The sequence below is a fragment of the Pipra filicauda genome, unplaced genomic scaffold (assembly GCF_003945595.2).
Source record: "Pipra filicauda isolate LSUMZ 115617 unplaced genomic scaffold, ASM394559v2 scaffold23_size5868930_pilon, whole genome shotgun sequence".
Taxonomy (NCBI): Eukaryota; Metazoa; Chordata; class Aves; order Passeriformes; family Pipridae; genus Pipra; species Pipra filicauda.
Genome location: NW_024104354.1, coordinates 4,440,849 through 4,461,698, shown reverse-complemented (window position 1 = coordinate 4,461,698; position 20,850 = coordinate 4,440,849). Strand labels below are relative to the sequence as shown.

Sequence of the window (20,850 nt, the reverse complement as noted above, 5' to 3'; positions counted from 1 at the left end):
AAAATAAGTATTCAGTCAGCCTAATGGTAATCTACATTTTTGGTCAGGAACCAAAAAAGCAAAACACAAATATCATTCTGGGCAGTACAGATTGCGGCTTTTGCTTTCCACTACCCTAAAAGCTACACATCTCATCTGTCAAAAAATTAATCTAGACTTCTAGACTAATCTTCTCAACATCCTTTACAGACAACAGAGGAAGATTCTTCCAGAGTCCAAACCATTTAGTGCCAGACAGACACTAAACAGGCAGGATGCATCAGTCTGTGAAGATGGCGTGTTATTTCCACAAAATGTGGTGACCAGACAGCTAGCTTTGAGTGATAGACCCAGCACTTTGACTGTTAAAGTTAGTCGAATGCTGTTACCTCACAGGGAAAGCTGGAAATGTTGCAATTCTGTTGCATGCAGCTTATAATACACTTTCTGGTGTGGCAGAAGAAAAAAATAGGGCAGTTTGAGTATTAAGAAGCCAAATCCAGTGAATGTTTTCAAACCTCATTTACTTACCTTGCTGTTCACAGGTAGGAATTAACAGTGGATGCCACAAAAAAGGAATTTTTTAGATCTGGAAGAGGTGGAGCTATGCAATACGGATGGAGGCACTGAAAAAATCTGAGAACTAGTATTTCTCTAAACATCTCTCTGCCATTTATAGTGTTGGATGGGTAATACCATGTATCTCAAGTAAAAGAAGAAACTTAGGACATACAGATGACATGGCATCTTTTCAAATACTCCCTGAAGCAAGGGGGTGAAAAATAATACAATTTCCTTTTGAGATTTTCCTTATCCAAATATATTGATCTTCCAGACAAGAATGACTCCTTAACAAGAACAGTAAGTCAGAGGATATTAAAGTAGGAAAAAAATATAAAATAATCTTTAAATAAAAATTTAATTCACTCTTACTTTACAGAATATTTAAAAGTACCATAGAATTTTACTGTCAGGTCTAAAAATGATCAACAAGAGACTGGAATGATTTTAGCCAGTAATATGTAAGAAACTTCGTGAAGAAATGGATGCAAGTTAAGTGAAAGCAAAGTAATATTTTGTACACCACAACTATAATCAGAATCTCGTATTGGTTTATTCAAATTTTGCTTTCTTGGAAGCAAAGCTTACATGTTTGTAAACATCAAATTAAACATTGCTTAATTTTACAATTTGCTAAACAAATACTTTTTTACCCTTAAGGGCGTATGCAGACCCATCTATTTGTCTCACAGTTCTCCTGTTGACCTGTGCTTCAATATTTTTTTGAAACAATTGGTTCCTGTACAATTTTAATGAAGTTTAAAAATTTCTTCCAATACTGTGCAAGTCATAGGCAAGGCCATTTTGAAGTGTGTACTTCCTTACATAGTTTTTTGATCAGTACTTAACTAATGCAACTGTGAAAAACTATACATTTTCAGGAAAATGTTTAGATTTTGGTCCTGTACTTAAAGACCTTCTATAATCAAGTTGTTTACATGAATTTGAATCACAAGCATGTACACAACAAAACCACTATACCTATGTTTCTTGGTCTATGCATAAAAAGTATGTTTTCTACTTACACTAAAACATACAAAAAATAAACTACAAAAATTGTTTACACTTGATTTCAGCAAAAAAAGCTTTCTTCAAGAAAAATGATTCTTCTTTTTTTCAGCCATCATAAAAGGAATGCAAGTAAACAATAAATACATGTGCTTTCTCCATATAGACATATTTACACTTGAGTCTTTGGCTTATGTTTAAGTTTCTTTATAAAGATCTTTATGTGATCCAGCCATCATTGCACATTAAAACAAAATAAGCCAGTTTTTTTTACTATATATAATATATATATGCAACACTTGAAACGTATAAAGAATGAACCTTACTATCAATTTGCACTGTTATTGTACTTTAACAATGTATCAAAAGGAAAAAAAAATACCATATAGGAAATATTGATACATGCAACAGATGGTCGCTCTAACTGTTTTGAGAGACGGCTGCATATACACACACTAAAAAGTCCTAATTTGCGCAAATGTCTTCTGACTCTGGTTTTCATTAAATAGTATTTATGTGGCACTAAATGTTGATACTGTATACAAGCATAGAAACAGATTGAGTTCTTTTATTAAGATACACAACTTCATAAGAAAAATACTTTGCATTTAAAATTTAAAATCCCTCCCACCCCCCTCTTTCCCTAAAATCTTTCTTCACAGGATCAAGAACTGTTGTCAAAACAGCTTATTGAGATTCATGTATTTGGTGAACTTTGCCATATCCCTTCCAGCTAAGAGGATTCCAGGTACTCCAGCGCCACATCATAGCAGAAGCGATATTGCTCCTTTAAGGGGAAACAGAAACAAAAACTGAAGTTAAATAAAGATTCTAAAATCTTAGCAGCAACATCTACAACCAAGAACACTGTTTGCTAAGTAGTAAGCCAGACATGCTTGGATTTTCTATTTTTTTCCCCTATTACACAAGTAAAGTACGTTACCAGCTCTGATTTAAAAACTCACCCTAATCAATGAAGTGGAAAAAATCCCTGACCATGGAATGCAATTATGTGCTTCTCTGACTTTTTCAGCTTCTAAACTGGTTTATCAAACACGAAAAGCTCTCCTCTCAGTCAGAGCATTCTTGCAGTGAAAGCACCTCAACTCTTAGTTGATCACTTATACTTGAGTTAGTTGATACTGAGCAGTAACTAATGCCTGCTGCCTGGGCAGCCAGTGAATGGATGGGGAATACTGAGCCATGATACAAGGTTGTTCAGGGTCCACAGCCCCTTTGTATAGTCGTGTTGATGTAACATCCAAGAGATCAGATGCACATTTAAAAGAGAAGGTAAAGTTAAAACTTCATTGTGGTTAGTATTTTCCCTCAACAAGGCTGCTGTTGAGAGTTGATACTGGGAGAAAGGGAGGAGGAAGGAGAAAGGAGAGGTGAAGAAGAAGAAAAAAACAAGAAAATTAATGTGATCTCTATTGCCCTAGTGACTTAACAAAATAAATCTGCTTTCGTGATTTATTTTTGTTTGCAAAGGAAGACAGCGTGATCCATTAGCAGGAAGTTGTCGGGATATCTTAAAGGCTTTGTTGTGCTGCTCATTGTTGTTATCTGATCATGTTGCTGAATGTAGGGCACATGACAGTGTTATATATTGTTTTTCCTGGTTTGTTTTCTAACTAACGACTCAACATCTGCTGCTGTTCAGGAGTTCTGAATAAAACCCCACACAACAGAAATACATAACTACAAAAATTTTGTAACTTCAGTTTAAAGCTACAGTGGAATTCAGGTCTATTTTGAAATGAAATATTATTTTGCAGAGCGTTTATCAGAAACACACACAATCTACCTTGGCCTCCCTTTACTGTGACACAAATAATTTTCCATGTGATCTGACCTGTTTTCTTCACAGCAGTCAACTAAAATCCAGGCAGCAATTTAATATGTTGTGTCTCAGATGTCTGTGGCGCAGGAGAATGCAAAGTATTTGTGGCAAAACCTAGCCCAGTGTCACTGCTGTTACAGGACGTTCTATTTGTTACCATGTTAACTATCTTCTTAATTCATGTGATGGCAAGGGATGGAACTGATGCACAATAATTAAGAAAATCATGCCACAAAAGCTACTGATACTAAGTGAGCACTGACACCTGTAAAAAAGGGTAATATGGGGAGAGGCAGCTATAGACACTTTGCTCAATATGCAAGTTCACAAGGTCAGAAGCAATTTCCAGTATGCATAAACTGCAAAATGTTTTAAATTTCAATTGGCATCCCTGATTTTTATGCTGTAGGCAGCCATCTGGCTGAAGACACTGGCTGCTGGCAGTGCGAGAGTCAAATGGCAGGAATTCCCAAACACTATTTTTCAACCTGCTTTCACATTCACCTACAAAAAGGAAAAATGACCATGTGGGAGAATTTTTTTAAGGACTGCTCGGCTTTTCTGACTGAAGCAAAAATTCCTTTGCATATGCACTCATACTGTATGCATAAAGATTATCCAGAAGAGTGAAGATTATTTTGAGTTCTGGCAACGTACATACAGATATTTAGTCTTGCAGTTTCGCTAATTCAGACTTATATTGTTTATATTAGTACAAGGTGATAGAAAGGCTACACAAAAGGAGATAAAACCTCCTGATGGTTTCCTAGAAAACCCTAGCACCTAGGGAGACATTCCCAGAAACTAATAAAAGGATTAAAATGAAGAAAGGAGTGATACGGAGATAACACGGCCTTTTTTCTCGAACATCCTGGCTGCCAGGAACTGAGGAAGTGGACCCTTGGGCCTATTTCATCTGTCTATCACCCCAAAATTAGTTTATTGACTACATCCACTCAATCTGCCTAAAGAAAAAAGGCATGAAAAGAGATTTGACATAAGCAAGAATCGGGGAGAAGTTCCATCAACTCTGTGGGGGTAACCGATGGGTTACCTTTTCTACCTCCACCTTCTCGGGACACCTTGGGCTGAGCGATTGCTTTATTAATATATACTAATTTCACTTTTGCTTCATAAGAATTGAAAATTTTTAGGTATTACTTCATTGTAAGTTGCTTTTGCTTTATAGTGTGTATTTAAGTTTTTTGCTATACTTATTCTTTGTTGTCTTACTTATTTGTAAGTCACTTTTGCTTTAGGGCATGTGCCTAAGTTTTTGCTTTACTTATTCTTTGTAGGTTGTTTTACATCTTTGTAAGTTGCTTTTGCTTTAGTGTGTGTGCCTATGCTTGGCTTTATTATTACTATTACATAGTTTACGTGTGTTTTTGCAGTTAGACCCTATTCCAGACAAAATGAACCCCATAAATTGTCACAAATTTGTATTAATAAATGTGGTATTTCATGAACTGTTAGAACGAGTTCATTTTTACGTGCTGACAGTTTTGTTGACAGTGAAATAACTCAGCAGAAACCTGCTGAGGGGTTTTCCTACTGCTATTAAGGGTAGTCCTGATATAAAAAGGTATCAAATGTCCTATCCATCTCAACAAATTTGTTAAGTGAAGGGTCTCCTTAGGTGAGACGCTAACAGACTCTTTTGGACATTAAAAGGCTTTGATCTCCTGGGGGGACACTGATAGACAAAAAATAAATTAACACAGGTTGGACAGAAAATTCTTCTTTTCTGCCACTTTTCATGTGACAATTAGTTTACTGTTTATATTGTTTATTATTTAACTGTTGGTCTCAACGATCTTAAGGGTCTTTTCCAATTTAAATGATTCTAGATTCTATATATTCATTTGCAACATACTAGATCCAAGGTTTTGATTTTATAGTTCTGAGGTATCATTTTGACTACTACAAATCTGAGTAAAAAAGATTATTGTTATTCAATAAAACTTTCAAAGCAGCAGTTGTTACTGCTACGAATCTATACTTTACAGCCTATTCCTACCAAGGAGAAATGTCTTACTCTCTAAAATTTCAAGATGGCTTGTTTGAGCACAGCCTGCTGCAACTTCCTTTCAAACAGACAGGGTTATTTTGGGAGATTAAAGTGCATTCTGTTAACTCAGAATATTTTCTGTGAAAATCATGCTACCAGTACAAGAAAAGTACTGCAAAATGCTTAGTCACTCCTCTTGTGATGCTGACTTGTGTGTACACTCAGTATCTGTCCCTTTCTTCTTGTGGCCCATCATAGGTTTGCACTGTTTTGTGGGCACAGGACGGAGAGAGCAGCTCACACAACAAGAGAGCCTCTGGTTCCCTTGCTGTTTGCAGTAACCCTGATGGGCTGGTACTTACCGGAGTTTCTACCATGTTGGGTTTGCTGTTCCGCAAAGTCTTCACAGCATGGAAAACGTCCACCACATTCTGCCTTTTTACCATCTCAACCACAATGCCAATGGCACAGAACATCCCGCTCCGGCCACCGCCATTTCTGTACACAAGGAAAACAGATGGTTACATATCACTACGACCTAAGAGAACACCCAAAATGCATTTCTCTTCTTTCATGCTGTAAGCACAAGTGATTCATGAGTCCCAGAGGGAGATCAGAATTTAGGAATCTCATTGCAGCACCAGTGAGTTTGGTCTAAGAAATTTGGTTTTTCTGACCTTTCTCTCAATTACCACTTTTGAATTCTGTCCTTACAGTCAACCGTGCTGCCCAGCTATACTATAAGTCTAAATTACATATGCATTAGAAAAAAACCCCAAAACACAAGTTCCATGGCAAGTAGAGCATTAGAAATAATAAAAAAAAAAAAAAAGTTCAATGGTAAATAATTTTTTCACTTAGTTTTGGAAAGACACTCTCTTAAATTATCCTGTGATGTGAGGATTACCTAGCCAGCTAGAATAAGCAATTCAATATCTTGTTGACCTTTAGGCACACTTCTGAACTATTTTAATATTATTTTCAAAGAAATTAGGGTAGGTATTTCCTCTTATGAAGTTTGAGGTGGGATAGGCAGAAAGGGGCCACTAGTTCATTCTGAACATTTAAACAGAAGCCTTTTAAGTAAAAATGCATAATTCAATTTCTATATTTAAAACTTTGTATTTAAATAAGGTAGGAAAGAGATCAATTATTCTCTGCTTAGGGAGAAAAAGATGCCATCTTTTCAAAACTCTCAAACCAGCTCCCATTTAAGCATCAGGTCCAGATAAGCAGCCAGCAGTCATTTACTGACAATAGTTATAGGATCATGTACTGTAATAGAACTTTTCTCTGGTTTCATATATCCATAGTTTTCAGTTTAAACACCTCAAAATATTGTAGGCATTCCTTCTGGAAAAAATGCAGCACACTATATGCAAGAGTGGCACAAAAAAATAACTATTTGGCACTCAGCAAAAAAAGACTTCCTTCTGAAACCGGGCAGAAGTTGTTTATCTGTAAAGGTTTTGTACCTGAAAAAAATGCTATCATGTACAGAAGAAGGCAAATACACAGTATCACAGTAGTATCATGTTCCCATGGTACCTTGACCTGATACAGACAAATCCAAAAGTTGACCAAAAGCAGTGGTACTTACTTTCTTTTAATAAAAGTAACAAGGGCATGTGAAAAAGAAGGTATCCATAAGAATACTGCTTAAATTTAAAACAAGAAGTAATTTATAACCATTTATTTGAAGAACAGCAATTGACTTTCTCCAAGTTACTCACAGGCAATGGATGATGGTCCGGCCCTCCCCTTCTTCACATTCCTCTTGCCATTTTTCGACCTGCAGAATTAACTTCAAGAAGGATCTCTTGGAAGCTGGTACATCTCTGTGAGAAGCCCATCCCAAATACTGGAATTGCTGCACCATCAGATAGCCCTCCTGTGGCTGAGGGAAAACCAAAGACCTTTAGGTCAAAACGACACCTTTACATCTTAGTTTAGAAAACAAAAATATAAAACTAACATGAAACCTAAGTGTTTATATTATGAACAGATCCCAACAAGTATATACATTGCATGGTAGGCTCTCCATTAAATTGCACCACTTGAGCTCAAGGAAGATGTCAAAAAAGGGAAAAAAAAGAGGACTACATTGAAGACATCATCATAGTTTATCAGTCACTAATGTAACCTATTCTGACTTTTAAATGGACAAATTCCCTAGATTCTAAGTGCCAAGCTGGGTTAACATCAATAATCAATAAAAAAATCACTGTTAAGTTCTTAGACCCGCAGATATGAAGACAGATCTCTGACTCCTAAGCATGAACTGATTCCATTACAAATAAACAACAAGTAATATTGGTGCACAAATACAACTACTGTCCTTGAAGTCTTCCCTTTTTGCCAGATGATACTCATGACAGCCTTGCTGCCAATCTCTGAGCTTTCCATATGCTAGATGCGATAGAGGGAGAGTTTTGAATACAATTAGACTGTCACAAGAAAGGCCTCAATAACAGGAAGAATAAATAGTCTATTCACTTTCTTGCAGCTGAAGATGATGAAAAGGAGTAGGACTGTGGATTTTAGAAAAGGAAGAACAGAGCAGAGAGATATTTAAAAACAAGACGTATAGGCAAAAAAGCCACAGGAGAGAGTGAGTAGAGGAGTAGAAAATCAAAACATCATAAAAAAAGAAGAAATGGAAAAAACAAAAATAAGAAATGAACCAAAAAAAATAGAAAAAAAAGATGAAGTCTCAAAATACAACAAAAAAGTGCTATGATGTAATATTTGCCAGTGTGCCCACACCCACACCTTCCTGTAGTTTCCAAACAAGGCATGAAAAGCTGAAAATGCTTTTCATAGTTCTGAATATAAGCAAAATAAAAGTTTGAGTAAAACACTGGCCACATGAAAACTGACCTCTGCTTCTGAAAAATGAAAATAAAAATCAAATAAAAAGAAAAATCTTTGTGTATACACAGTAATCAGTTTTCCCCACAGCTATCCTTCAACATTAATGAAAGTTAAACATATACTCCAAGTAGCAGTCAGTGGTAAAGTCAGTATTGGATGAAAAATACAAAGCAGTCTTGGTAAGTAAAATAGGGATTGCTGGTTAATTGTACATAGAATGGTGGCACAAGCATCTGTAACTCTTTAATGGCAGACAACATAAATAAGTGATGCATAGAGGTGAGACAAAGGAGGAAATGCTGTGTGGCAAACAGGGTCTGAGAAGATGCTGCAGTAGTGTGAAACACTGTGGGATAGCAAAAAGACAAGATGGTGCAAGGTATGAAAGAGCTGACAAGAATGCAAGACTGGCACTGCTACTGAGCTTGAGAAAAAGATGATAAATGTAGGTCAAGGCACAGTGGTGAAGAACCCTTCAGAGGCAGAGGAGCTTTCAGACTTTTTTCACGCCCTGCTTTACAGGGTGCCACAATCTTCCTTTTATGTTGTGGTTCTCACATCTTAGGCTGAGAAGGTCCTGGCTGTATAACCAGCCTCAGCTTTCCTGTTCCTGATTTACCACGGAAAACATCTTATCAAACCTATGAACTAAATACTTGTCACTACATGTTCATTACAGGGATATTTCTTTTACTGTACACCAAACAAGCAGACTACAGAATACTTCTCATACATCTACTCATGAGGGAAAATGTCACAGAAAAACACTCACTCTCCCTAAATCTCTCTCTGTTTAGTGCATAGCTAAAGAAAAATACTAGAAATTAGTATTAGACAGTGATGCTTGTCTGACTCTTTTCTGGTTAATGTCTTAAGAACATTAGTATTCTACTATTATTCAAAATTAAAAAGTAGAACAGCCTAGAGAGCATTAAAAATAACATATTTTTCTGTCACATATTGTTATGATAATGCTTACTCTTGTTAGGTTGCATATCCTGAAAATTCGGTTTATGACATCGCAGTCCATTGAACACGACATGCATTCCACTTGGATGGGACCGTACCGCAGTATCCCTTCCTCGGGCCAGTATTGTGGGCAGCCCTGCACCAGAACAAAATGGACATAATTAAATGTTGTAAGTTACACCTTGAGCATTGCCTTATCCACTGCAGACCTTCAGTGAACAACTAGTGTTGATTAGTTTCTGTAAAGCAGAGAATAACCGTAAAATAACTGCACTCCTCTACATTTTCATCATGTAGTGAATGCAGAGTGATTAAAGCACGCAACGGTACATGGAAAATTCAAGCTCCAAACTAACCTGTGCTAAGTCGACTTCATTTAACATCACAAGAGAAGTACAGCCATAGTCATACACTAATCTCCAGAAATCTTTCACAGTGTTTGGTAAAGGATGTTGTGTGACAATAAAAGCTGCTGGCTGCCTGTAGCTCTGTAAAGGCAAATAATTTTATTAGTACCTGTAGGGGAAGTACTTAACTTCTACTGAAACACTGCAACAGAAAAAAACCATAAAAATAGAACAAAGCTGTAACATCAACTACACCAGATTTCACCAAAGATGTTACAGTTAAAAATACATTATCATTTCCAGTAAGAACAAAGAGGTTGACTCTGCTCAGGTCTGCCTTCTGCTTGGTTACAGACCAAGCCCTGTTTTCTCAGTTCGATATGCTCTGGGCACTGATGGTGCTCTTCAGGGCTCTGCTGAACTGAGGTTCAGGCAACTCTGCTCCAGGCACTGTGTCCAGGAGACCAAGCAGGAAACCTTCACCCCATGTTACAGGGAGGGGTGCAGAGGTCTCAGAAAGTCACCCTATCCACAGCAGGCTATAGGTGAACTCCGTGACTGAACCAGGGACTAAGCTCAATCCCAAACTCTGTTTCACAGTGCACACCCACAGGGTCACCCACAGAACCACTTTCAGGATTACTGGGGCCCATTTCCAGCAGAAAGCGTAAGTTAAACAGTAAAGTACTATTTCCTGTCATGACCACAGGTTCCATTTTCTGTATGCTGTGTTATACACAACTGCAAGTAGGGATTTCCAGCTTTGCACAGATTAACTGAGACACAACTAACAGTTGATGGGCTCATTTGATGATGTACATTTATTACAAATATCAAGCAGAAGAGGAGAGATCAGAAGTCTTTTGCAGGCAATTCGCAACCATGCATGGAAAAGTTCTGCAGTGAAGGAATACAGATATGAGGTAGTAAGGAAGCACCAAGAGGTTGATCTGAGAAATGGAATAAGGTGGTGAATGTTCTTGGAGGTGGATGGGATTTTAAGTCACCAGTTTGAAAAAGAAGTTGCTGGGACTACTGTATGCAACACAGAAAGCCCCATGTTTAGCACCAATGCTGGTACCAAAAGCAGTCTGGCTCTTTTTTTACTGAATTAAGTAAATTAACTTAAGAGAAAGACCTAGTACCATAGATAAACCACTTCCAGTATGGAAGCTTACTTGTTTGAAGATTGATATAAGGGATCTTCATGTGCAATATACTGACATACCCTCCAATAACTTGTTATTATTGTACTGTAACTTGTCTTTATGATCAGTACTTGTTTGACAAGAGAGTAAGGAGGCTGCCAGTTTTTTTAATCTAAATTTTTCCTATCCTTTTCTAATGCAGGAATCATGTTGGGGTAGTAGCAGCTTGTGTCTTCCTTCCTAGATCTGCCCAGGAAGAACACAGGAACAACCAATTTTGGTTCTTCCCCTGTATTTTTAAGAAATAGAACATGTCCTAGCTGATGTTTTTCTATCCCTCTTCCCCATAATTTCTAGTCTTTCTTGAGATAAGAGGAAAGTTTCCGTTTCTATTTTGCTATTGAAAGTTCTCTTTCCTTGTCCAGGAGTAATTCCCCCCCTGTGAATAAATCAGTCTTAAAAATTTCTGCCTTTCCTTACTTGTCTCTGATTTCTGATCCATTAATACATTTCTTGGTTCTTGTCCCTGCTGCCACATACTGTTGCACATTCAGAGTCCTCTTGCCACCCACAGCCTGTGTTGTCTTCCTTTCACCCCAGACTACACTCCTCTGTGCAGCTGTGTTGGTTGGTCCATAGTCCATCAATTTTATCCAGGTACTTAATGTAATTTTAACTGCAATTCTAAACAGTTTTGATTGCTACCAAAATTCTGCTCACTGCTTTTATTCATCCATTGACTCAGTCACCCAGTGACTCCCTAATACACTGGTCTTACACATGCTACTCCTCTAATCTTTTTGGCACAATAGCTAATTCTGAGATTAGGGACTGCATTTTGCTATCAGTTCAAATGTTTCCTACACTAGCTCAGGCAGAACTCAAAGATGGCTACATCATTCAGTGCTAATGATTTCTGCTGCTATTTGCTATTTTATTCCAGCATCTCTCCTTGACATGGCAGTTTCTGACACCACTTTATTTTTGAGGAAGGTGAGGTGTCCCTGGAAATCAGGCCACTTGTTTAAGTATTTACTGTAAAGGTAGCTTTAGGGGCCTATTGTTGGAAATGCCAATGGGAGGTATATAGCAGCATGTGTGAGGTATATATATATTATATATATATGTGAGGTATATATATATATATTATATATATATAAATGCCAATGGGAGGTATATAGAAGCATGTGTGATGAACAGATTTATCAATTAGACCTGTATAAGCAGGTTCAACTCCATTTTTCCTATTAATTCACTTTTTCCCCTGACAAGTACTTCTGCCACTCAAAGTTAAACTTTAAAGAGTTGCAACTCAAAATATGAACAACAAAACCCCCAAGTCTATACCCAAACATGCCAAAGAAACAATTTTTTTCTTCCTCTGTCACTCCTGCCTCAATATAGAAAGTTTTTTTTTATGAAATAGTGATAGTAACGTCATGCTCAGACAGGTTATCTGACAAACAGCAGATTTTTGAGATCCTGCTGAGATTTGAGAGTTGGACATCTAGAGACTCGAGCTTTATATAATGCTGTTAAAAAGGTGAGATTTCCAGTGGGTCCCACAAAGATGCAAAAGGCTAAAGATAACAAACCTTCTGAACAAACAACACAAGCTAGTGGGGCTTCTTACCCATTCCCCCCAAACTTCTGCATTAGGACTGTTTTACTGGGCACTGCAGTAACAAAGAATTACCCTTTCTTAAACCAGCAAGTGCTCTCTCTTATATTACAGAGCTTTTCATGGCAAACTGTGCAGACAAAGAAGATAGTATCTTACGTCCATAAGAGCTGCATTGATGTAGTTGCTGCTGTCCCCATCAATAGTAATTAAGAAAGGCAGACATCTGTCAGGTGGCAGCATATCCATGAAGCGGTTCTTGTCATGGTTCCTTGGCAAGCAGGCTATGCTGCAGTCCTCTGCTTGCAGGCGAGGGGTCACAGAATTCAGGGTCTAAGGGAAAGAGGATGCTTGCTTTAGAGCGCTGAATCAACACAAAATGGACTCAAGATTCCGCAAGTTTTAATGTAAAATATTGCAGTATGAGAAAACGTGAGGCGCTAGCGAGAAGACATTAGCAAATATGAGCTCCTATCCATTTGTTGGACATGCTGGTGCTTTTCAAGGGAGGTTAAGCTGCGGGTATGAAAGGCACTCCACATACCACTGAACACATTCCGCATGACAGCATCCTTTCCGAAAGGAATTAAAAATCAAGATCCTTTGGAGCCCTAAAGAGCTATTCCTTAGCTGTGCAAATGCAAGCCAAAACTCTCTGTTGGTTCCTACTCACTGCTCATTATTCCAGACAGATATTTCTAAGCTATTTTATTAAAGAAAGGATATTCCATATTTAAAACAACTTTGCAAAGCACATAAATGTAGGTGCTTTATTTTGTGTACAAAAGCTAGAGACCAAATGCTATTAAAGTTATTTGAAAAGCCTTTTCATTGAAATAAATTAAATGTATCTAGAGGCAAAAAAATTGTTGTTGCATCAAGAGTTAGTAGGAACTGTGAATACCTGAAACTCATCTTTGAGATGCGAAGAGTTTGTCTGAGAGTCAATTCTAATCATATCAAAATAAGCAGCTTTGAATTCACAGACAGGAATGGCAGTTTCTCCACACAGACAGGCTTCTAGAATGGCATCATGAATAAAGATGTACTGCTCCTATCAAATCAGGAAAAGAAACAAAAATTATAGCCATTTAAAAACAACAGATCTTTCCTTCTTTTAGGATAAACAGATTTACTGCACACTGTAAAACTCATCAATACATTAAATAATGATGGTAGTGTCCATCAATACATTAAATAATGTTTTAATACAAACACAGTCTTGTTCTTATTGAGGTGCAGTTAACAAGGACATTTTCTTCATGACCAATTTAAATTCAGTAAAATTTAACAAAGCGGGGATAGCAATTTATTTAACATGAGGTTTTTAGTTTTCTTGCAGTGCTTATGGGTTTCTGTGCATATGCCAATGACTTGTTGGCAATACTAATTTTTTTAATAGGTTTCAGACTTCTGATAATAACAGAAAGAGTAAATTGCTTCAAGCACTACTAGTGTGATTAGCCAGTATTTGGCACACTGCACTCTCCTCATGCATGTGCAAGCTAGTACCCCAATTGCCTCATAGCCAGCTCTAGGCCAGTAATAAATTCAAGTATGTTCCAACAAAAGCACCATTTCTTCCCATTTTTTTCCGACTTGCCTTGAGATAGCCTGAGTCCTAGATAACTGCACTACTATTTCAATTAAGTCTTCTGTCAATTTTTACACAATGCCCATTATATTTACTCACCCCTGGAGTAATAGATGTAAACCATGTCTAGAACTGTGCCAGCCTCACCTAGTTACTGTGTATACAAATGAGGTTCTAACAGCACAAACTTTAATATGTGCCTGTAGAAACAGCACGTGTCCAGGGACCATGGTCATGTTCTGTCTCTACAGCCTTTGCTGCCTTACCCACACAGGTATAGAGCTATTGGCATCACGATTGCCTATATAACAAGAACTTGCTGCAATTACAGCTTTATTTTTCTACGTAAGTATGAACCTGTGAGAGAAGGTAAGAGGCAAAAAGGAGAGAAAGAGAAAGGAATAATAATAGAGGTGTTAATTCACATGCAGACTCAGGTGGGATAGTTGAAGCAGTCAGACTGAAACACTACATCCCAGGCACTTCCCAAAGGCTAATGGCCCTGTAGCAGGACTAGCTGACCATGAACATTTATTTGTTCAACTGACACAGGTTGAAGCATGGAATAAAAACTGCACCAAATTACACTGATATGCCTGGCTGCCAACTGCAGAGATTTCCATGTGGTCACAGATGAAATAACTTCTCAGGTAGATGTCCCTATGGAGAGAAAAGGCAAACCACTTCGGGTCGCCTGTCTTAATATAAACCAATAACCTATGTTTCCGTGGAAGCTCAATGGTACTCTGGTGGCAGAATGGGAACTTCATTACTAAGCTTCATTACTAAGGCAATGGTTTTTACTGTGAATCTGCTGAAGACATGTTGAAAAACCAAAAGGGTAAAAAATGGTAAAAGCTTGGCAGCAAGGTTAATAAAGCAAACAAAAACAGAGTTGAAAAGGGAGAGAGAAATAGACATAAAGTGCAACAGTCAATAGATAAAGTGATTGGAGATGGTCTAAAACCAGTGGCAACCTGCTGAAATTCCACCTGTGGGTTCCTGGAATTGCTGATACCAGAGCTGGGGAGAAATGTCCCAGACAGGTCTCACGTAGGGTCTTCCCTAAAAAAGTCCTCCTTGCTTTCCTTTTGTTACCCAGTGAGGTGGGCACTTGTTTGTGTGAAGACTAAAAGAGTTGTCACGTTTGTTGCACCACCCTCATTCTGGGCACTGTTAACACTAAGCAATGCTCCCTGATGGAGATAAACCCTCAAGAAGGCCACTGCCTGCTCTTTTCACAGCCACAGTGAAATTCTGACGTAGTCTGTTTCAAAAGGCTTTGAAGGCGAACTGCCATACCTCAGTCTGTACCATGTTGATGCGACGGGACCGTAAAGCTTTGACACAGTTGTAGATATCCACAACACCTTCTCTTTCTGCCATATCTAACATGATATCGATCACAATATAACAACCTGTCCGTCCAGCACCAGCACTAAAAAGAACCAGTAAATACTGTTAGGAATATCCCCAGAAAAAACATCTACAAACTTTATAACCATTACTGATGGCATTTTTATAACGACATTCAGTTCTGTCATCACAAACACTATCTAATTTTTATCTTCTCATCATAATGTTCTTTAAATCTTTTGATGTGTCCAAAACAATCTTTTTCCACCAGATTTTAGCCACTAAGTAACAGCAAAAAAAAAAAAAAAAAAAAGAACCTCCTTTTATCATCCAGGTCAATACTTAAAGAAAAAAAATTAGTTTAACTGAAATCTGGAGCATGATTAAGCTTATGCACTTCAGAATATGACAGATCTTTTCTTTAATAAGACTAAGGATGATTTTAAGTGATATATATTGCAACCAGAAACTCAAATATACGTTTTACTGGCCAAGTTCCAAGCTAGTTCAGACAGCACATTAAACACAGTATTCAGAAGATTCACTCATGATTTATTTTGGTTTTACATAAAGCTATGGACAGTTTTTGCACACTGAATTATTAAAATCTATAAAGGCCAAGTAACTTTATGTACAAAATGTAATTAAACATTTGATGAAAATGTTTAAGAAAATCACACATTTGCTGAAAACAAATTCTATTTGTCAAAGGACTGTGTCCCAACAACAAAACCTTGCAAAACCTGAACAGGAAAAACAACGTTCTGTATTTGTTGCCATTAACCTCATTCCATCTTCCTTCATCTAGTTGCTTACTTTGATTTAAATTAATAATCTGTTCAGACATTATATGCAACACCAAACTATCAGAGCAGATATATCTACGCTCATTCTCGAATGCTGTCACAAAATTGTTGTAGGTTACCTAAAATGATAGCCTAAAGTATTATATGATTTAGCTGGTGCAGATGTTGCAGGAAAAAGAAATTCTCTGGTTATTGCTTTTAGGAAAAGTGTACTTGAATCTGGTTATTTCCAGACATTGCTTTAGACAGCCAAATCCTACTGCAGTGTGAATTAGGCAATTCAAAACCGGAACAACAAAATCAAAACAATTCGAAATGATGAATGCTCCAGAGTAGACTACTGTAAATAATCATATACACGTTTGTTGAAAAAATCAATCTTGCCCCTTCTATACACACCTGCAATGGACAACAATAGGCCCTGCACTAGGAGGGTTAGATAATTTGACTCTCCGTATAAAGGAAAGCAGGCCTGTGGCATTGTAAGGAACTCCATGATCTGGCCAGCCAGTGAAATGAAACTGTTTAACTTCACGGATTTCATTGTAGCCCCTCTGAAAAAGGCAAAAAACCAAAGGTTATGACATTCAAAGTATTTCATAGACTAGATTTTATCTGACTCCAATAACGATGACACATACCGATAGAATCTAGATGCAGTTTTCATCCTTTCACTATTTAAAGCAAAGACCCACAGGAAGCTTACAGATGTTACTGGGTTTTTTTTTAATTTTGAAGTTTGTATTTTTACTTTCAACATTAAGTATGCTAGTTTTGCTGCATTAGATTTTTTTTTGTTTGTTACAGACTTAGATGCATTTTATATTGATTTTCAGAAGTTTTGCTAATTAAGACAATGGTCTGATACCTTTAAAGGCAAGTAAAATGATTTACCATAAGACCACAACTGTGTCACATATATTGCACTTCACAGAGTTTGTCCTTTGATTGAGATTGACTCAGCGGCAGTCAAAACAGAGTGAAAGGAGGTGAACAGCAGGCATGACTCATAACCTGGTACTTGAGCTTAGCTCAGAAGCATGGCTATGGAGAAGAGGTGACTATCAGAGAGGGGAGGGCAGCAGTTGACGTTTCTGGGGAAATTCAAAGTCCCACAGTGAGATACATGTTTGGATAGTGCTGATGCAATGCAAAACTCCCATGGTGAGGTAAGGGTGCCTATACTGTGGGCCTGCTAATGAGCCAAAGGGATTTGGTATTCTACAGGAATACATGTCAGCATAGCCTCTTTCATCCTACTTGCTACCAGGGAACAGTATTTTGCTGAGCCCTTTCAAAATGTGCTCACTGCTCACCCTTCCCAAAGTGAATGTCCTGACGACGTACTCCGCAAGGGGCTCCATCTCTACACAGGTCACTTTGAAGTCCCCATAAACTTCTGTGTCATCAGGCCAGTACTTGTAACACTTGACCTAAATACAAAATGGGTATGTATTTTACACCAGTGGAAAAGAAAAGCTTGAGGATAAATGACACCACATTTATTTCCAAAATGACCGTGCACTCATGTGGCTTGTCATGGCTAATGGCTCTTAAGTTAAGCACTAGCTACAAGGTGTTTCCACTGCTTTACACAGTTGTACTTAGATGCCAAATTCACTTTTAAATGAGTATTTGTATTTTTTTTTAGTGCTGAGCTATGGAATACATTTCCACTTAGGTTAAACTCGGATGTATTTTATATCCATAATCAAACTGTTGCAAGTAATCCCAGATACTTTATAGAACTCCCTGAGGGATGTGTTACTGCTGAACTATAAACAATTTGCTGATTTCTAGCCACTGATATTGAAGCTCATTTCCTCACTAGTCCACTTACTCTCCTCATTTCAGTGACAATATGCAAATCTATATTGCTGAAATATGAATTTTTGATTTAGACAATTTTTCACTAGTCATGAAAGCAACAAGGTAAACACCTTCAGAAGTCATTTTTATGCAATGCTATAATGGCAGCAATGTCTGGACTCTTGCCCCTTCCCCTCTCAGGATGCAGGATCATCCTTCACAAGACCCTTCTACATTCTGCCGATAGTGTGTCTTGTCAGCAGGTTGTTTTTTAAGCTTGCAGCATTAAAAACAAAACAAAACCAAAAACTTACTCTCCCAACTTCCACTAAATTTGTGACCATCACAACACAAGCAGATTGCTCCTGCCATATCATTCTCCAAAAGTCATATACAGTCTCATGAACTGGACCTGTAAGAAAAAAATCCAGATAATATTCTGCAAAAAAATAATAGTCAAAGCAAGTGCTAAAAATAAAATCCAGTGGTTTTCAGAGCTGATGTACATGAGCACACTTGCTCAGAGATGAAAGCTTTGCAAAACCACATCATCGTAACATTGTGACAGTTTCCAGACTATATTTTTTTTCTAAGCAATGCTGAATCTTCTCAATTTAACTGAATTACCACTTGAAAGAAATTAATAGCAGGTGTTTCGTGTACCAAAATGCCAGAAGTTGCTTGAAAACTACAAGGACACAGCAATGTGTGACTACATCTATAGTTACACTTCCAGATTTGTTTTCCATTTGTTCAATACAATGTGTTAAGAGTCAGTTTCTTCAGGTGCTCACCAAGATGCCCATGCCAGAGTGAAGTATCAGGCAAGAGGGCTGCTGGTACAGATACTGTGCACTTACCATCTGGATGCTGGCAAAGCTCAGAAACACAAGTAGGTGCTGAGCCGTAAACTTCCCACTGCAGCGTATGTAAACTAACTTAACCACTTTTCTGTGAGGCAGATGAAGAGCACTAATTTAAGCTTTGCCTCCTGCTCTGCTGCAGAGACATGCTGAGTGACAGAGGTTTTTACACTGATACAATAACCTTAGAAACAGCTTCCTGACCATCCAGCAGTAATATAAATATCACTGTATATAACACGCATAGAATCATAGCATTATTTAGGTTGGAAAAGGCCTTTAAGATCATTGAGTCCAACTGCAAACCTAGCACTGCTGAGCGCACCACTAAACCTAACTGCCACATTTGAAGACTAAAACATATTCCTTCGTGTTAGATCAAAGGCTGCACACAAAGACAGCAATACATTTTTGTCTCCTTTACACACTATTATGTGCAATGATTTACATAGTAAAACAAAAATAAAATGCAAATGTAGCCTTAACTACCATAGAGAGACCTATTTAGGCAGCAATTACACAAAAATTAAACACGTGGACAGAACTTTGAACGTTCTGCTTTAAAACAAGTCTTTATTTTGTCTTTCCTGTGTGCAGCTACAATCGACCAAGGGCACAAATAACAGGATATTTCCAGACAGCTATCTGATTATACTTAGAGATGAAATAATGGCACACCTAAATCTAATTATTTTTACTTTAATTCATATCCTCTGATATTCCAGTGTAATCTTAGACTAACCTATTTGTTTTTCCTCACAGTGAGGAAAAACATTGTTTTTTATCAGAAACACAAAATTAATAATTTCCATAGAATTTCAGTTTTTTTCTCTAACCCCTCTTTTTATTAGTAGGGTGTTACATGACAAAGATTTCCCTCACTCCTTCCTATAAAGAGGGGTCCTCTTTGTCCTCTGGACTTACTTTACCCAGATTTTCTGAGACAGAGTTTAATTTATCATTACTATCTTCACTGCATCCTGGACTAAATCCTAGACAATAAAATAATACACTGTAATATGGAAAGAAAAATGCCTCAAGGCAGGTTGAAACTGTTCTCTTCTGTCCACATCTCTTTTCTCTATTCATCTTCATAATTGGAAATCATGGTAGTAGCTTCTGACTTTATCATCTGAATTTATCACTAAAAGATTTGCTCAATAGCTAATTAACACGATAAATTAGTGTAATTTTTGAACTTATTCACATTCCACCTGAACAAAATAACCTATGTTATTTTACCATAACACAAGATGACAACTCACAATACTATGCATGCTGCATTTCCATCTACTTCCATTTTACCAAAACACTTCAGGACACTACAGAGAACACTTGTTTGATTTGATTAAAGCTGGTAGATCCTTACCTTGGGTTGCAATGTAGTGACTTGGTCTCTGATATCCCTAAAACAGCAATATAAGTTGGTTTGAGTACCATATTACTAACAGAGAGTGGAAAATAAAAGCCTTAATTCTAGACAACATTTTCAGAACAAACCAATATTTAAGAGCAGCATGAATCTCAAAATCTAAAAAAACAATTAATATTGAAAAGGTTCGAATGACAACAGATAAAATGAAAATAAGAACATCTGACTTGAACAGACATTGTAGTGTACTGGGAAGGAGTATTCTAGATGGGTCCCCTGTGCCTAAAAATTAGTTATCTATTGACATTATTTCCCCAGCCTAATACATTGGGCCATTTACTTAAAATTTATGAAAAATTCTTTGCCACCATATTATCTCAGTAGTTGATCTGTGTTCCCAACTTAGCCAATATGAAAAAATATACACCTTTTTTCTTCTTCTAAACAGAGAATCTTTGTAAGGCACAGAGGTATATACCCCAGCTCTAACTAATGGGGACAGAGCTGGACACTGATGTGTGCACTGTATCGAGGTCCTACTGCAGTGAAATGTTCTGCTTGACTGCACAAAGTGCGCATCAGTTATAGTGGGCATGATAGACACAAGTATATACACATACTTGTGTATATATAGATAGATATAGATAGATATAGATAGATATAGATATGTAGATGGGTAACCCTACACA

General features: G+C 37.4%; 1 protein-coding gene across 14 annotated transcripts in view; it reads right to left on the bottom strand.

Annotated features, from left to right (window-relative positions):
* Positions 1–1,069: 1,069 nt before the first annotated feature.
* The window catches only part of PTPRK (protein tyrosine phosphatase receptor type K), a 397,788-nt gene continuing 378,007 nt past the window's right edge, over positions 1,070–20,850 (bottom strand). For all 14 annotated transcript variants that reach the window (XM_027751912.2, XM_039381750.1, XM_039381752.1 and 11 more), the window contains 12 exons: positions 20,159–20,195; positions 18,241–18,338; positions 17,434–17,550; positions 16,517–16,671; positions 15,258–15,393; positions 13,266–13,415; positions 12,521–12,694; positions 9,602–9,733; positions 9,256–9,381; positions 7,136–7,299; positions 5,765–5,900; positions 1,070–2,335 (listed from right to left, as the gene is read on the bottom strand). In XM_027751912.2, the coding sequence (XP_027607713.1) occupies positions 2,282–2,335; positions 5,765–5,900; positions 7,136–7,299; positions 9,256–9,381; positions 9,602–9,733; positions 12,521–12,694; positions 13,266–13,415; positions 15,258–15,393; positions 16,517–16,671; positions 17,434–17,550; positions 18,241–18,338; positions 20,159–20,195 (1,479 nt within the window). In that variant the 3' untranslated portion in view covers positions 1,070–2,281. The remainder of the gene's footprint in view (positions 2,336–5,764; positions 5,901–7,135; positions 7,300–9,255; positions 9,382–9,601; positions 9,734–12,520; positions 12,695–13,265; positions 13,416–15,257; positions 15,394–16,516; positions 16,672–17,433; positions 17,551–18,240; positions 18,339–20,158; positions 20,196–20,850) is intronic.